The sequence below is a fragment of the Momordica charantia genome (genome assembly GCF_013281855.1).
Source record: "Momordica charantia cultivar OHB3-1 chromosome 9 unlocalized genomic scaffold, Mcharantia_2.0 BLBB01000009.1, whole genome shotgun sequence".
Taxonomy (NCBI): Eukaryota; Viridiplantae; Streptophyta; class Magnoliopsida; order Cucurbitales; family Cucurbitaceae; genus Momordica; species Momordica charantia.
In genome coordinates, this window is record NW_028275167.1 from 30,081,276 (window position 1) to 30,098,970 (window position 17,695).

Here is a 17,695-nt window from a genome sequence, read left to right on the forward strand (position 1 = left end):
GGGGGGAATTTTTGTGAGCCACAACTTCATGTGGCCATGGAATTGGAGATCTTTATTGTGCTGTTAGATTCCCCACATTGGTTAAAAAGATAGTGTTGTGCTGTTTCTTCCTTTTTTTATTCCATGTCAGCATCGCCACGTTGACGTTTCTCACTCCTCTCAATTACTCGCCAATCTTCATCTTACAGTGACCCCTTCGGTCAATTACTCGGCCCCCTCGTTTACTTTCTCTCTCCGTTAATCACGTTTCCCATGGCTACCCTCGTATTTTTCTCTCTCTCAGATTATTAAATTTTTGCCTTTGTTACACTTTGACTTGATTTTGTGGTAGCCATATAATAATCTGTTTTCTTATTGGGTGGATCATACTAAGTTGTTCTTTTAATTTCTGAGCAGTTATTTTTTCAGTACTTTCTTTAAAATATTAATAATTTTTATAATTAAGAAAAGAAAAATACGATCAAAAATAGTATTGACACCTTTCATATTAATTCTAAACTTCTTGCGTTTAGTTAAAATTAAATTAAAAGTCATGAGCTTAACTCAACTTATTAAGGCCTCCCACCAAAAAAAACTACTAGTTCAAATCTCTACTATGTTGTTGTGTTAAAATAATAATACTAAATCAAATTAGAAGATTTAAATTTGAACCATATAATTATTATTTAAAGTTTTATTCGATTATTTATCCATGGCAATAATGTAGATGAGAGTAAAAACAAAAATAATATATATGGTAAATGATATATAATTTTTCTTTTAAGGTTGGAGGTTCAAATTCTGAGTTGCTATTTTTATAATAAAAAATAAAAAAATCCTGTGACATCCACTAATGTTCCATTGAGTGGAAAGAAAACTTTTGTTCTAAAAATTGATAAGCTACCACAATTGGGTGAATTGAAATGGTTGCTTTTTGATGAAAAGCCATTAACTCTTGTGGGGTTTAATGCTTCAAAGTGCAATTGGACAAATGCAAGTACTACACTCCTCCCTCTTCAACCTTTACCCATATGTTAAAACAATTTGATTTTTTTAAATCAAATAATTTATCATCCACGTGTCGCTCCAGGATAAGTAGACATTGCTTGCCGTCTATTTCTTTTTATTTTTTTCCTTTTTAAATGACTTTTCAATGAAAATATCTCGATGCATAATTGATATATGGATATCATTTTCATATAGGGGATGTGGGGAAAAGAATTGAAAAATCTATTGCCAGACTTGAACCTTGATATATTTCTTTCTCCTTCATAATTTTAAAATCGAGCAACCATGGTTTTTCAATTAAATTAAAGTAGCTGAGTAAAATTAAATAATTTATGCATATAATTTTTTTTAGTTTTTATTTTATTTAACAATTAATCCAGCTGAAATGGCTAAAAAAAAGGAACTGTTTTAAAATATGTTATATATATATATATATATATATATACACAAAATCAAATCAAAACTTACACAACTTTGATAGTTAAGTAAGTGGATATATAGTGACAAATAGCTAGAAAAAATGCTTCCATAACTTTTAGTATTTGTTTTCAATGACATGGACTTATATAGAATAATAAGTTTGGGCTGTCAAGGAATAAGTAGTTATGTGGAGTAGAAAATTATCTTGTAAAAAAGAATAAAGATAAATTTTGGTCGAGTTTACAGAAATGAATTAAGAGTTAGAAAGTAGAATCTTTAGATGAAGTGAAGTTTTTTATTGAAGACATTTAGTCTAATGTCTTTTCCTTATGAGCATAGATTCAACGTTTAAGTACGAGACGTGAGTATATGTAAATATTATGTGAGATGCGTTGAAAGAAATGAAAGAATTACAAAAATAGCATATAAAAGAATATATATTTTATATATAACATTAGGTTTAAAATTGTACAAAAATGGTATAAATTACAAACTATACAATTACATGAGACCAATTAAAAGCCACTTTTGTGACATTTAAAAAAACAAAAAAATGTGATATTTTCCATAAATACATTTATTTTATTTTATGTCAATTTAGTATAATTTTCCAAAAAATGAAAAATCATGTAATTGTCTTGTGATGTTTAAGAAACCGTAATTTAGTCCTAAATAGTCGTATCGCATGGAGCCATTTAGTTGGTGATATGAAAACACAAATTTGATCAAAACAATGGGTTCGATGAAAAACAATGTTGTATTCTTTGTTTTGAGTGGTTTTCGAATATATGTTTGTTAGCCGACTTGGAAATTAAATCCCAATTTAAAAAATTGTTAAATGCAGGTCTAGTAATATATTTATAAAAATAAATAGTTATGAATTAAATATTTAGTTCAATCCAAAATAATATTAATTAATTTATTAACATTTTTTTATGAATTTTGTAGATTTATTATTTTACAATATTATATAATTTATAATATATTAATTTTTACATATTTTAATTTTAACAAAAATTAAATAAGTTTATAACATGAATGATATAGAATGATATATATATATATATATATATATTTATTTATTTATTTTTTTAATCTAATTCTGCATTTTAAAATTTTAAAAACATCGAAAATATAAAATAGTTTTAAAAAACAAATTTGACAAATATATATTCACTTAATTCACTTGATTAAATAAATATGAAAACAAAAAACAGAATTCGAATGGCATATCAAACAAGCCTCAAAGTTACTGGAACATTTGCTTCCAAATATAATAAAAAAGATATTTATAATATAATTAAAGGTGAACTTATCAAAGATTTTAAAATGTTCATGAAAACATGTAATATAAGATTGGGTGAGATGGTTAAAGATGTTGAAAATGATAATAATATCAATTATGCCAAAATAAAATGTAGTAACATATTGTTCAAGCCCAAGGGTTTATATTTCATTTTCCATCTATTTTCTTTCTCCGATAATACATTAATAATATATCACTAATTAGAATATTGCATGAATTTCAAAATAAGCCTCGTACATAGTGTGTTTAATTACCGATAAATTAAAAAGTTTGAATTGATAGACTATGATACAGTTATTTTTTAAATATATTTTTACGCATATTTTCTTTACAATTTTTATTTTTATAATAGATAAACGTCAATGCATTTTAAGTATGACAAAACATGACTATCTTAATAGATAAAAATGAAAATGAAGTAAAATGACTTTTAAATCCAAGTGGGACACCGAATTAGGACGATTTTGAAAATATTTTGTCAATTTAGAGTGCACTTTGTATGTAAAAAGTATTTGATGTGATATTTAATTCAAGTGACAGATTGAGTTTGTGAAGCAATTTTTTTTTTCAACACAAAATGAAAACACCATATTTCTAGGATGTGCTTTTGGTTGAACATATATTTCTAAATGTCCTTTATATTTTCTTCCATTCAAACCTTTTTTAATAAGACAGGATAATAAACAAAGTTTTATTTAATAAAATAATAAAATAGTAAAACCATATGTATATATAGTACGTTGTTGTTTAATAAATATTTTGAAATTTATCGATCCCACATTGGATAGGAAAGAACATGATCTATAATATATAAATAAGGATAATTATCTCTATTGGTATGAGATATTTTGAATGAAATTGAAAGTAAAGTAAACAGACAATATCGTACATTGGATACTTGAGGAATCGTTATTTTTATCGAGTTAGATATTTTAAAAGTTTAAAAATTAAAAAATATAAATTTAAAGTTGGATACAAATCTAATCCCTTAAATTAATTTGGTCCCATAGAATTGTGATTTTTAGGGAAAAAGAAAAGTGTACGGCAGTGTGGGCGTCGAGTTTTTGGCGAGTACTCGGCTGAGGGGTAGCTTAGCTGTAGGAGCTCCCCACTGGCAAATATTAACACGTGGCTGATGGCCCACCACGGTGCCTCTCACAGCCAGCAGTGACTTAATACCTGTCTCCTGCCACATCAGCACCGTCTCGAACACGATCCCCACCAACAAAAAGATACACGAAAAGCCCATCTAAACACATCCCAGCCGTCCATCTTCACCACGAAATCCTAATGGACACGTGTCCGTTGCACAAGGAGCATATCTCTCTTTATAAATATCTTCTTTCTAGTGGCTGTCCTCTGTCCAATTAGGAGACTTATCTTTCTTTTGGTGTCCGACACGTGTCCAGTTTGAACGAGTCCCGACAAGACACGACCAAATTTTCCTCTCTTATCCAATTACCTTCCTTCATTTTTTCAAACTGCCTCTGCCTCGGTGGACTTTTCCGAGCCCCCCCCAAGTCTTCGTTTTTACACAATTAGACCACCAAATTTTCCCACTCAAAACTTTGAAAGCAAATCAACTATTATCAGAAAGTTCCATTTTTATTGAAAAAAATAAATAGGTTAAATTATAATTTGATCATCGAAGTTTTACGGATTTGATTATGGTACTCTACAAAGTTTATAGTTTTGATATGTTTGTATCACTGGTAAATATATTACCCACCAAACTTTTAATTTTGTGTGTAATAGATTTATATTGTTGACTCTACTAGTTTAACACTTATGTTATTAGACTATAAAAAAACACTTGTATTATTATATGTTCAAACATGATTGAATCAACTTGTCAAAAAGTTTTAGTTGGTAGATTTGACAACATGGACAAGATAGATATAATCTTAAAAATTTGAAGACACCTTAGAAATTTTATATTTTTTTTGAAATACATGTTAGAAACTTTTTAAAGTACATAGACTAAATAAATAAATACTTAAAAGTTCAACTAAACATATAATCTAACTTTTTAGATGTAAAATTATGAAAACTCGTTGACATGTGTTAGTGCCGAAATCTAGCTAACCTAGATGTCATTCGATATGGCCGTCAAACGAGTTAACATTCGATAACAGATATCGACATTGATACGGTGCCTTGCTAAAGGTCATCCGACGTCAAGTTTGCAGCTCAAATAAAGGAAGAAATGGAGAGCAATCGTGTGTATGGGTTAAGTGATAGATTTTTCAATTATCTTTGTAAGGCAAGGTTCTACCCCTTTCATAGGTGATGGAATCGACTATGGAGGTTGCTAGGCATTGTGCATAGTGGGCCCTACTTGCATATGAGCTCTAACGAGTCGTTAGAGGATATTTTTGGCGCGTGGTATAACCTTTGTCGCTTGTCTCCACGATCCGTTGCAAGTTCTATTGCTGCAAGGCACGTCGTGAGACTGCTTGTACGTCCCTGCCACTTCGACATCGCCCCCTTGTTAGTCGTTCATCTACAGTGGAGCCAGTCTTCACTGCCATGCCGGCTACCCCACGTTTGCACCACTTTTCTCACCCTCAACAACATGTATTTATTTCCTATCAAAACTATATTGTGAATGTAAAATTATTTAGTACAAAAATGAATATGGTGTTAATGGTCGGAAATTATGATGATTATCCAAAATATTAAATCACAATCAAAGTAATATGAGAATTAGAAAGAGAATGAGTCTGTACTAAAAAAGAAATGAGTTTTAAATAAATTTATGATTGAGATTTGAACAAAAATTTCACATTACAATTCGTAATTAATGTAGAAGTTTGACTTATAGATTTAAATAATGAGATTAATTAGAATATTTTTGGTAGCCAAGTGATTGGGCCAATAGAAACATATATATGAGTTGATTTGGGCGCTAAAAATAGAGAGTTTTGTATGGAAACAAAGAGAAGTAAAAGAGTTCCAAAAATTTCTAACAAATAATGATTCAATATTCTTTGACAGAGTTAGAGTTCCCACTTTCCACTTCCAAATCCAAGTGCTTTCTTTTGGAGTTTGGACAATTTTTCTTTCCCACTTCCCACTCCCAAATATATCAGTAAAATTCTAACCCATCAATTAGTTAAAATATATGAAATCTTTAGGATAAATCAATGCGAAGTTTGAAATTTTGACAATTGTGTTTGAGTGTGGTACAATACAAGCTTATATTTTCTTTTGGAATAATGGAAAGTTATTTATTTATTATTTAATTTCTATGTTTTCAATCTAAAAACACTAAGTTTTGTTTTTGAACACCAACAATAATTCGACAGATCTCCATTTTTAAAAAGAAAATGTATATTCTCTTTCTGCCTTCCTTTCTCCTACCTGTCAGTACTTTAATGTAAGAATGTCTCTCGGTACCTAAGTATTGTTATACTTTTTCTTTGTTTAGTACAATATATGAGGTGGAAGTTTGAACTCAAGAACTATACTCGTTTTGGTAAGTATTGTTCTATCTTTAAATAAACTCATCTCAAGACATCTCATTATTATGAGGAGTGCATCAAAAACTTTATTTTAAGGATAAAACCTTCTAAATTGGGATTTTAAGACATCTCATTAAAAAAAATAATAATAAAAGAGTTCAGTTTGTAATTTGAAATTCATGCCAAATAGTAGATTCAACTTTCTTCAAGCTGTACTTTTCAACAAAACAATAATACACCAATTGTAAATAAATGTAGTTAATAAAAAGATATTTATTCACATTCCTGTTACTTAAATTCTCAATATAATATAATTGCCCTCAAAATCCACATTTTTGGTCTAGATGGTGTTGCAGTGACCTATCATTAGAAACAGATTAATCTAAAACCTTCCTAATGTCAACCATGCCAATAAAGTTAATGAAAATCAAGTACATTGATTTTACCTTAACTTTTTTACACCAACTACTCTTTGATGACAACATATACGACAATGGCACAATCTTTGATAATGAAAGTAAAAAAACTGGAATTTACTGTGTCAAAGTTAGAGATGTGAGTAGTTTTGGCCGACCAGATGGGATGACATTTGTAGTAAGTGCTTAGATTGGACTGCAAATGCAAGTGCAACAACCAGTAAATTCCCCTTCATAATCCATTACAAGGTTGACTCAAAATAATTTTCAAACTTGTTCATCATTAATTGCCCAGAATTTTCCATCTTCTTCCCACTCAAAATATGAATGTCTCGTTTTCTCTCACCATTATGTCTGGTTTTCTGTCTGTTTGTTCATTCTATTTGTCACCCCAAATTGACTTCTTCCTCATTCTCCACTTCCTTGGTGGATCCAGCTCCCCGTTACTTTTGATCTTCTTCTCTTTCCATATTTATTTCCTTTTCAATCTTCAATCTCTTTAGAAACGACAATTTGGTCATCATTCCAGAATTATAACTGTGTTTTATGCGGTGGGCAGGTAGTTTTTTTCCATTCTCTATACAAAGTCAACTTCTTTTTATCTCTTTATGCAGTCCCCACCACCAAGTTGCTCGGGTATATGAAACCTAACCGATAGAATAAAGATCCATAGTATATCAGTAAGAACAAAGTTGTTTTTAGTAAACAAAGTCACACAAACTTGAATTCAAAATAGACCATATCATACCATCGTGAAACTCTAGAATACTCGTGGGGTGGAGGGCTTAAAAGTTGGGAATGCTTTTTTTCTCGACCCACATTTCTATGTGCTTTCACCAACCCAAATACCTGCAAAGAAGTATGTATGTATATATATATATCTACGCACTCACAAGTGAGTCACAATTGGGTGAAGATCATGAACTGTGTAATGGAAATGGCAGGCCAAACCCAAAACTTTCTCACGATTTTGCTCCTCTCTCTCCTCGTCTCCTTCAACACTGTCTCTGCATCAAGTACACGCCCCCCTCAAACTTTGTTTATTGAAATTACTACCTCTGTAATTCTCAGTTTATCTTGACAGGTTCCTACATTTACAGGGGCTGCAGTTATGATCCACCTTGGCCAAGATTTTCCAGCCTCCCAAGCTGCTCACCAGGTAGAGATATGTAATTATATATGATTGAATCATAACTGACACGTGTATATTATAAGAGATGATTTAAAATTGATGCAATTTCTTCAATGGCAGAAGAATCAGCCACCACAAAAGTTGTTCAATGGCAGAATGGATTTACAGTACGGTGACTATCCAGTTTCTGGAGCTAATCCTCGCCACACTCCAAAGCCACCCCCGGGGAGAGTTTAATTAAGATAAAAAAAAAAAATTATAGAAATCATCAATTCAGCTTCTGTGAACTTAACTTAATCATGGTTATTTGAGACTTCAAGTTCCATCAGATTGAAGTTTTGTTGCAGCCCCAAAAAGAATCACAAATCTATTCTGTTTCGTGAATTGTTCGGCTAAAAATTGACTCACAATTTCACTCCACAATTGCTGAAATCATATTCATGAGTTACTATTAAAGATTTTTGTTCTAAGCTAGACTAATAACACATAATCCAGAGACAGACCAAGGGGGGAAATTTTGAGAATCGACTGGAGGATTTCGAATTGAATCCCCATTTGTGATGGCATTGTCAAAAGAGACTCACCCAAATCTCCCTCTCGATTCTTCGTCTTCAACCTTCATATTCTTCGTCGATTTGGCATCTGATATCTACAAACGGGGAAGGAATCACGTAGCTCCAGCCACTTCCCTATGCAATTGGAATGGAATTTATGGTTGCAGGGCATTTGTTTGATCAGGCCACCGACTTCCATCTCCTCCAAACAAATTACACATTCAATTTGTTGATTCATGTGAGCAGTGGGCATGGCTTTGATCGATGATTCGGAAGCCGGGGGTGGGTCGGAAGAAGGTATGGGAGAACAATACTAAAGTGCCTTCGGGTGTAGAAATAGTTGTGGTGGGTGGCGTGACAGGGAACCAGAGGGCGGAGGAAAAGTCAGTGGGGTCAGGCTCGGAAGCCATTAGAGAGTGAGGGAAGTGGAGAACAGTGGGGACGATGGATGTAGGAACTGAAGGAGATTAGATTAAAAAGATCTTTGTTGTGCCGTCGAAGAAGGTCGCGCGTTCGTGGATGAAACCCGCGCCGGTCGCAGATCTGGTTCGTGGAGGAGAAGCAGCGCCGCCGTGGGTCGCTTCCTCCCAACGCCGATTGCCGGATCTGCAGATGGAGTGGTGATTTGCTCGTGGGCTGCAGATCGACACCGAATCTGCTCGTTGGTTGCTGCGCCGACGCCGTGGTATGTACCGCTGGTCTGAGGTCGCCGGAGATGATGGATTGCAGGAGGCGGCGGAAATTGAAATGAAAGATAGGGTGAGGATGAGGAAGAGGATCCGTTAAAGAATGATGTCACTAAGGATTTTTTAAATGGAATGATTTTAGAAATCAAAATAAACTTGAAATCGTTTGGATGAAATATAAAATTTAAATTTTAAAATTATATATGATTTTTCAAATCTTACCTTTTCTTTCAAATAATTTTTATTTCACATCATTCGGATTTGTTTGTGTGTTTTTTTTTTTTGATTACCACATCATTCGGATTTGTTGGAATTATAGTTTTAGAACCTTTTATACCAAATTTAATCCTAGGAGAAAAATGAGAAACAACTAACAACGATCCATTCAACCCCACAACCATTTTCAAATATTTGAAATATATCTTTAATAAGAATTCATTTAAATTGAATATAAGTCCCATTTAATATGTAATTTTGTTTTTAAATTTAAAACCATTCATCTTTAATATTTCTTATTTGGAGGGAGATATTTGTAAGGTTTTTTTTTTTAATAATAAAGGTGAAGTTGTCAAGTTTTAATTTATTACGTTGATTTGATTTGATTAAAAAAATATGTTTTTTTTATCAAAAATTTGTTTTCTTTCATTATTATATATAATTGATATTAAAACATACCATTATTATTATACCTCGTAAAATTGTAAGGACATAATGATAAAACATTATATTTATTTTCATTTTTCATTAACATCCCACAAAGAATTTTAATTTCAATGACTTAAAATCAATTTAAAATAAAAATAGTTATCCTGTGGATAGTGTAAAGGCAAAGATATGGGTCTTATGTATTGTCTACCCATAGTTCTAAATATATGATATATCCATGTGTTTTATGTGTTCAACATCGACATAAGAGATAAATCGACATTTCCATCATAGTACAAGAAAATCGACAAAATATGAAATATATCAATAAAATGTCATTAATATATAAATAATATTAATATTAATTATTTTTAACTAATTTAGAATTAGGAAAATGTTTATTTGTTAATTGAAATATTTTTATAATTTTTAAATTTTTGTAACTTTTACAGAAATATCACATTTTATCGATGTTTATATAAAATTGAGAATTCTACATTTCCATCCACATAGACATGTAGCGTAAAATATTGTGCTCGATCACTCTATTGAAAGTGTTCCATAGCCAATGTAACGAATCCCGCTCAAGCGGATCCAATAGTGTGAGCCGTAAAGCATAGATCGTGAGAAATAAAAATAGTAATAAACGGAAAGTTGAAATTTGAAGAAAAAGAATGGGGTTGAGCTATCCCGTCCATATACACGTGGAAGAAGACGGTAGGCAACATATTTTGGTTTCTCCTGCAACCACAGAGACGCCAATCGGGCTTTTACAGTACAGAATCAAACAGGCTTCAACAACGAAACCACATTCATTCCGCCGGAACTCTGGCTCGGCAGGTAGCTTTATAAAGCATGGCGATGTTTATGTTCTCTTAGCTAACGTCTCCTCTCCAATGTAATTAAAAATTCCTGGATTAAAGTCTTGAGTGATTTTTCTTCCTTAATTCCTTTGGGTTTCGCTATTTATGCGTCTCCTTTTCAATATGGTGTTTGGGTTCCGCTTGACTTAACGCGCTGAATTGTCGATCACTTTTTCAGGTGTCGCGTGCAAGGTGTTCGATAAAATGCCTGAATGAAGAGGACCGCGTCGAAATGCCCCTTTCACTTCTCAATACTTTAGATTTTCAAAAAGTATACGGTGGCATGCCTCTTGTAAATCTTCCCGGTCTGCTATCGAAGTCTTCTACGCCCTTTGGGTTTCAGTCAAAGCCATTTAATTTCCCCTCCTTGAAAAGTAAAAGTAAGTGAAATTGCACCTGCTTTTGCTCCTAGTCTATATTGAAATCAATATATCTCTTCTTGGACGAAGTTGATGAGTAAAACTACAGAACACTGGCTGGAGGTTATACCTATCATACTAAATAGAATACTTCACGAAGATGGATTTTGTTTTATATTAGTTTCTAAATTTCGTGTAGATTGCGATTTGAAGCCGTTGATTATCCAAGCAAGAGGACACTCTAAACCAGAAAGTGCAAAAATTAGAAATAGGAGGATGCAGAAAAAGGTACGCTATCATTCTCCATCTCGAAAGCGCCCTTCTGAAATCACAGGCTCTTGCCCTTTATTCGAAAGAAAAAAAGTTAGTCTCTTTGTAAAGGTCTCCTCGTTTTTCACTTTTAGTTTTTACAACGTTGTAGCACTGCCACTGAGTCATCAGCAGTTTGCCTCAGTTGCCTCGTTGACAGTCACTTTTTTTTTTTTTGTATTTCTGTTGAGAGCATTAAGGTTAGGTGGTCTTAAATGTTTTTTTGTACTCAATTTGTGTTGTGAGCTCGTGGACATTATTAAAATTTTAAGCATCACACTGTGTTTTTAATTATCATAGTAATACTTATTTTCTAATTTCATTTGATGGTTTTCAACGCCAAGCAGTATAATGGCACTCCTAAAAGACCAAGGCTTTCAGTATTCTGTTCTGATAAGCAGTTATATGCAATGCTGGTAGACGACCAGAACAAGAAGTGCCTCTTTTATGGGAGCACCCTGCAGAAATCTATGCGTCCAAATCCCTCGTGCACCACCATTGTAGGATTTCATCTCAATTTTCCACCTTCATTCCACCAACTTAAGATGATAACAGTCCTGATAAGAAGCTATTATTGAATAGAAAAAGGCCTAATTTGTTGCTTTGGTGATTACAGGAAGCTGCTCAGTACGTTGGTGAAGAACTTGTGAAGACATGTGAGGATTTGAACATCCACGAAATATCATCTTATGACCGAAACGGGTTTGCTCGTGGAGAGAAGATGCAAGCCTTTGAGATTGCAATTTCACACTATGGGTTCTTACAGCGATAGATTTGCCAGGAATTAAGGCAAGTTGTAATCGTAAATGCCTTGTTCACACTGTTAATTTATCTAAACACATTCGTTTTCATTTCTATGATAAGTTGTCCAGAAAAGGATGAAGTTATGATAACAAATGATGCTGTGTACTTGTTTGTGCCCCGCAGCTGTGTGAGAGAACCGTTGTTAAAACAATAGAAATCCGATTCAAACAATTTCAACAGCATGATTTGATAAAATTCAATTGATTCACCATTCTATATACCACTTTACAGGCTACAGCTCTCTTTCTATCATGTCTCTCTCGGTCACTTGAAATATACAAAATTTCAAGCAACTCTTGAAAATCCATATACTTCTCTACAGTAACACCTAATTATACAGCAGTCGTTAAGAGGGTTTAAAAATTCTCATGTTACCTCTTCTGTTTCAGGGGTATCAACCCTGGTGTGATCTTTCATCTAACTCTACTTCGATGGTGTCAGAATAGTTACTCCATTTCCAGGCTGCTTAGAACATAACTCCTCTTAGTTATCAGAACCACAGCATCTAATACCATTTCCTTCCTGAAGTTTCTGCCACAAACAGAGCATCTCTCGAGGTTCCTGGTAGTGAGCAACCACATAATCATCCTTACAACCTTCAATATGGATCCTATCGTCCTTCTCGTACCGAATCTGAAGGCCCTCCCTCTTCATATTTTCAATCCAGATTCCCATGGCTACATCTTCTAATTTGAACATCTGAAGATATAATAGCCTGGTTTTAATTCATCGTTTATGGAAAAGTACCTATTTCAAGCAAAGAAATAACGGATACCTTTAAGCGGCCCTCTTTATATTTCTTGGAGATCGTCTTTGCTATGTCACTAGACACCACATAACCAGGACCATGTGCCCATGTTGGATAATTCTCTTCAGGCCATTCCTAAATTGGAGCAACCAATGAAGATAAGATGGTAGAAAGAAAACTAATTTTCTTTTATTAAATTAATCCAAGTACGCTACATTGGCAAATGGAACCATATTCTGAGCGAGCTTGTTCAAAAGTGTGAATAATATTCGACAGACTCTTTTATAATATAAATATCAGCCTAATTCAAAGCATACCAACTCAAACATGGTGGAATAAACCAGGGTTTTTAGTAAAGCAAGGGATAGATTAAGACCCATAAAAGTGGGAAAAAGGTGAGTGAATTTTCAGCCTTGAGTTATCCACGCAATGTTAGATCCTATGCCCATATAATAAAAAACCAGTGTTGAAAATTACCTCCATACTAATATACCACTTGCTCTCAGGGTTTCTGTGAGGTTGAGAATCTGAGTTGATGAGTCCATAAAGCAATCCACTTTGTGCATTGATCCTTTTTAAAGAAGCTAAAACTTCATCCACTCGAACAAAGGCGTCATCATCGGTCTTCATGATGTACTTTGCTGAAGCTATCTCTGCCTGCCAAAGTGGTGAGATTATTAACATGAATCATAATGATGAGTTCACATCATTTAGTGAAAGAACGAAACTTTACCCCAAAGATACAGATACCCAACGTTTTCCAGGTTATAAGGCTGTAGTAGTCAACAAAAGGCATCATCTGTATGTCACCATATGTTCGGGCTTCATCCCACAGTTCCTCATTGACTATTTGGTTCTTATGCTGCAAATGATGTAAAGTGATTGTAAACCACTACGGGTTGTACTCTTCATAGTATGTGAATTTTAAGAGACGGATGATGAAAGAAACAAAAACATTTGTATACTTTTAATATGAACAGCAGATGAATCATTCCAGTTCAAGTATCCAACCGATGAAATTTTGAACTAGTGTAGCAGATCTTATCAAGCACCTCACTCAATTTCACTTGAAGGCATTATGAGCAGACTTAGAAGTGGCCTCAAGATAAACTTTGGAAGTAAACTACGTGGTTCATTCAACAAACAGCTAGACTTTTTCATACTCAATGAAACCGCCAGCTTCAATATGCATGAAAAGTTTTTAGCCTAATTTTTTTTGAGGTTCTTTTCAATCCAAGAAGAGTACATGTGAAGCTCACCAACCCAACAAAAAAGCGAACTGCAACAGATCCCGACTGTACTGCAAGATACTGCATCCACGTTCTTCGAACAGCCATTCGATATTTAAAATTGTTTGCCGTTGAGAAAACACCGATGAACAGATCTAATTGTTTTTCTGTAGAGAGGGGAGTTGATTTTAATGCTTCTATATTAACTATATGATCTGAATCCTCAGATGTGGGCAAACCACTTGCCAGGACAGAAATTAATTTCAAGTCTCCAGAAATCTTTACTTCACTGACCAGCCATGGCTCCAAAGTCTGAGTAAGAAGCAAGTCAAAACAGCATAAGATTGAGTGATCAGAGAACAATGTAAAGGTAATTGATATAAGACTGGGTGAGATTACTTCACGGTAAGCAAAAGAAGTAACGTGCTTTCCATCAACTGTCATCTGGATTCCATCCACTCCCACTCTAAGTGTAGCAGCAAATGGATGACCGAGTTTGAAAGGGAAGTACTTTATTGTTTTAGCTCCTTGCACCACAGATTTTGATTTGTTGAAATTCTTGTTCAACTCAGGAAGTCGATTTTCGACATTGCCCACAATCTTGTTGCATTTTTCCAATTCATCCACTAGCATAAAAAATGAACAACGTTAACTTCAAAGTGAATGGAAATAGTGCTTGATTGGGGGAGGGAACCTAATACATTGTTCAGTTCAATGTTATGAAGTTTATGGATGCAATGTTCTCAATTTCCCTAGCCATTGATGAGTCAAATATGGCCTGCTTCGTAACAAAGTATAAAGGTAAGGTTTTTTATCAGCAAACCTGAATTGTTTATAAAAACGACACATTTCAATCGGAATATACAAACAGCTACATATTTTAAATGCAGAAATCTGACTAGAACAGTTATTTTACGTTAGTGGTGTCTTGAATGAAATAATTCAAAGGAAACATGAATAGACATCTATACCTTTTCCATTCTCGTCAGAACCAGGGGGCGGGCATCGATCCTCTTCTCCCCAATCACGAGATACTGTCCAGGTGTTCTGGACAATTACAGGATCCTCAGTTAATTTATCCCCCAAAAGCCTAACATTATAATGCAAAATGATGGGTGGCTCAGGCTCCCCAGGCAGTGGTTCCCCAGTCAAGTCAATTCGAAAGTTACCAAGAAGACCATCTGGAATGCCAATGACTGTGATGGAAGAACCCTGAGTAAGGCCACAAGGCATTCTTAGCTTATGACCATTGCTGTCAACCTTTGTTGCATTCATTTTGGTCAGAAAATGGGGGCATTGCTTCTCTTTCGCACGTGCACTTTCATTCGTATAACCAAGCCTTTCCTTTTCAATCGAAGTTTTTAGAAAATCCCATACGCCTCCAGCTTCCTTAATGGCCTCAACTGCATTAGGCAAACCTCGGGTACAATTAATTATGCTTCTTAAATGGTTCCAAGTCTGCAGAGATTGATTCTCTCCGTCAGTAAAATTCCCCTGAGTGAAGAGACTGGATACTATAGAGTCGGCAGAAATCACTTGGTATGCAATTTCAGGATTTTGAACTGCAGGTGGAACTGCAGGATTGAGCCACTGAAGAGGATCAATAGAATTGTACAAGGGGTTTGCATAATAATTTTCCCGAGACGAACTTCTCGTGATAACATAAATCATCAACAGCAATGTAAACAAGGACGCAACCAGAACCCGGCCATAGCTTTTCTTCATTCTGGCGTTCAAATGATACCCTAATAGGCAATAGCTCTAAGCCCAAGTTTGACCATCATTAAGCATCACGAAACTGAAGTTCCAATGGCTGGAAACCTTGTTTCTTGAGACGAACTCTGAAAGCGCATTGTATGAAAGATTCGATCATGAAGAACATATATATCTAGAAACAAATGGTAAATGAGTTTTGACAATATGAATATATACATATAAAAAAAATCATCTTCAACTTTCCGGTTAAAATTAATATATATACAATACCGAGGAACGGCCAGGACTTCAACAAGGGATAAAACTCACTAATTTTTTCTTCTCTTTGAATAAGATAGTCACGCCCAGCCCAAAATCAAAAGGCAAATAACAAGGAGAAAGTTCCTATTTAGAAGTTGATTCAAACTTTTGACATATATTAATTGTAAAATAATGAATCAATAAATGCACAAGAAAGTAGAACTACTTATTGCAGATATTTAATAGGTTCCTGCAGTTAATGGCAATATCAATAATCCTAACTTACATCCCGCGTCAATCGCAAAAAATATTTTCTTAAAAGAATTATTAAACAAAAAACCAGTGACGGTACCAGAAAGGAAATGGAGGAGTAAAGAAATCGAAAACTAAACAGAAACAAACAACAAACGATTCGTCCGCACTCCACTATGCACAGTTTTTCCAAACTATGAACGATTTCAAAAAGTAGCAAAACACAGAACAGAAAGAAGTGGAAAAGTAGACTTCGGTGTTCTTTAAGAAGTAAATCATCAGAACCTCGCAAATAGACTTCCGGCGACCGGAATCACGGCGAGATCCAAAGACATTGTGTAGCCGTTCCGCAGAACAAGAACCAGTACTCCGACCTCAACAGTCCGTCGGAGAAGAACATGCTGAGGCAAGGCGAAGAAAAAAGAGAGACCAAATTTAGTTTGAGAATGTGAACAGAAACTCCCGCCGGAAAAAATGCCGAGAAAATAAAGCCGACGCGGCAAGAAATTTAGGAAGTTAAAGGCGGTGGAGGAAGAAGAAAGAAGAGAAGAAGAAGACGAAGAAGGAGAGAGAAGGGGAAGTTGCAGTGAGTAATAGATCGCTGTCGTTTCAAGCTTGGAGTCGACGTCAAAGCATAGAAAAATTAAAATTAAAAAAAAAAAAGTAAAAAAGAAAAAACAACGTTGAATTGAATAGGTCCTCGACCACCCCCCCCCCCCCCCCCCCCCCCCCCCCCCCCCCCAGTCCAGTCCCAGATCTTCAAAGTTCAAATTTGATGCTTTTTAAAAATAATAATAATAATAATAGGTGTCTTTAAATTAATAAAATGGATACGATACCGTTTTTATCGTCTTGATTTATGAATAATTTTAAAAAGTTAGGGGGGGTATCTTCCGTGTTACCCGGCCGGTCGCCCCTCTTGCCACGACAGACCAATAGCGTAAAGCCATCTTTAGAAAGAAGCAAATTCGCTGTAGGGCGTGGCCGATTCTGATTGGACGGTTTAGATGAAGGGTCGTTGTCCCTTTTCCCGATTATTATTAGTTCTTTTCTTTTCGCAGACAGTCATTTGGAATAAAATGGAAGAGTAAAATAGAATGGCTGGCCACAGACGGCAGTTGAATTTTCCAACTTGACCCAAAGCCTCAACATCCAGCCAAAACTGCGTCGTTTTCCCCGATTTTAATTTCACCAACACAAATTCACTCATTTTTCTTGTATAATTGCGTGGGTGTTACTTTTGTCAGAAATGGAATTCAATTCACATCATTCATCATACCTTATAATATACAATGTACAAAAAGAAAAAAAAGAGTAGACTTTTACTATTCTAAGTAAACCATACGATAAATATATGTTCCAAAGCAACGTTACCGATATAATATGTAGCAAGAAAAAGTATGAATTAAGAAAAGTAGTTTCTTTTTTTTTTCTGTTAGATTAATCTCTACGACTCGTTTATGGGTTTTAATCGGAAAATATCGGGAAATGGACTATAATTGAATAAATTTTCGTTGGTTGAACACGTCATTAGGATTAATTTTCCCTAAAAAAACCCACTACTT

General features: G+C 34.3%; 2 protein-coding genes and 2 long non-coding RNA genes across 6 annotated transcripts; 2 read left to right on the top strand and 2 right to left on the bottom strand.

Moving 5' to 3' along the window:
• Window positions 1–6,790: 6,790 nt before the first annotated feature.
• Window positions 6,791–10,050, bottom strand: LOC111019085 (uncharacterized). The gene is made up of 2 exons (XR_015787181.1): window positions 7,342–10,050; window positions 6,791–7,240 (listed from the first exon to the last, which is right to left on the bottom strand). It is a non-coding gene; the product is annotated as an uncharacterized LOC111019085 (long non-coding RNA).
• LOC111019084 (uncharacterized) lies at window positions 7,477–7,935 on the top strand. Its single transcript, XR_002602500.2, has 3 exons — window positions 7,477–7,609; window positions 7,678–7,752; window positions 7,846–7,935. It is a non-coding gene; the product is annotated as an uncharacterized LOC111019084 (long non-coding RNA).
• Window positions 10,051–10,302: 252 nt separating the features above from the next.
• On the top strand, window positions 10,303–12,145 carry LOC111019142 (Ribosomal L18p/L5e family protein). Of its 2 annotated transcripts, none has more exons than XM_022295453.2 (5): window positions 10,303–10,450; window positions 10,652–10,853; window positions 11,032–11,120; window positions 11,489–11,641; window positions 11,758–12,145. In XM_022295453.2, the coding sequence occupies exons 2-5, from the start codon at window positions 10,706–10,708 to the stop codon at window positions 11,911–11,913; spliced, it is 546 nt and encodes a 181-aa protein (XP_022151145.1). In that variant the 5' UTR covers window positions 10,303–10,450; window positions 10,652–10,705; the 3' UTR covers window positions 11,914–12,145. The 2 variants fall into 2 exon arrangements, with proteins under 2 accessions (XP_022151145.1, XP_022151144.1); XM_022295452.2 differs by having other exon boundaries at window positions 10,352–10,508.
• GALT1 (galactosyltransferase1) lies at window positions 12,108–16,774 on the bottom strand. 2 transcript variants are annotated; one of them, XM_022295450.2, is made up of 8 exons: window positions 16,416–16,774; window positions 14,894–15,763; window positions 14,322–14,548; window positions 13,953–14,234; window positions 13,427–13,555; window positions 13,171–13,350; window positions 12,721–12,828; window positions 12,108–12,644 (listed from the first exon to the last, which is right to left on the bottom strand). In XM_022295450.2, the coding sequence occupies exons 2-8, from the start codon at window positions 15,645–15,647 to the stop codon at window positions 12,429–12,431; spliced, it is 1,896 nt and encodes a 631-aa protein (XP_022151142.1). In that variant the 5' UTR covers window positions 15,648–15,763; window positions 16,416–16,774; the 3' UTR covers window positions 12,108–12,428. The 2 variants fall into 2 exon arrangements, with proteins under 2 accessions (XP_022151142.1, XP_022151143.1); XM_022295451.2 differs by having other exon boundaries at window positions 14,894–15,810.
• Between the last annotated feature and the right edge of the window lie 921 nt (window positions 16,775–17,695).

Coding starts and splice junctions, on each gene's coding strand:
- LOC111019142 (XM_022295453.2), top strand. CDS start 10,706: ATGCCCCTTTCACTTCTCAATACTTTAGATTTTCAAAAAGTATACGGT. Junction 10,854..11,031: donor CCCCTCCTTGAAAAGTAAAA/GTAAGTGAAATT, acceptor AATTTCGTGTAG/ATTGCGATTTGAAGCCGTTG. Junction 11,642..11,757: donor ATCCCTCGTGCACCACCATT/GTAGGATTTCAT, acceptor TGGTGATTACAG/GAAGCTGCTCAGTACGTTGG.
- GALT1 (XM_022295450.2), bottom strand. CDS start 15,647: ATGAAGAAAAGCTATGGCCGGGTTCTGGTTGCGTCCTTGTTTACATTG. Junction 14,235..14,321: donor CTTCTTTTGCTTACCGTGAA/GTAATCTCACCC, acceptor CTTCTTACTCAG/ACTTTGGAGCCATGGCTGGT. Junction 13,351..13,426: donor TGGGTATCTGTATCTTTGGG/GTAAAGTTTCGT, acceptor CCACTTTGGCAG/GCAGAGATAGCTTCAGCAAA.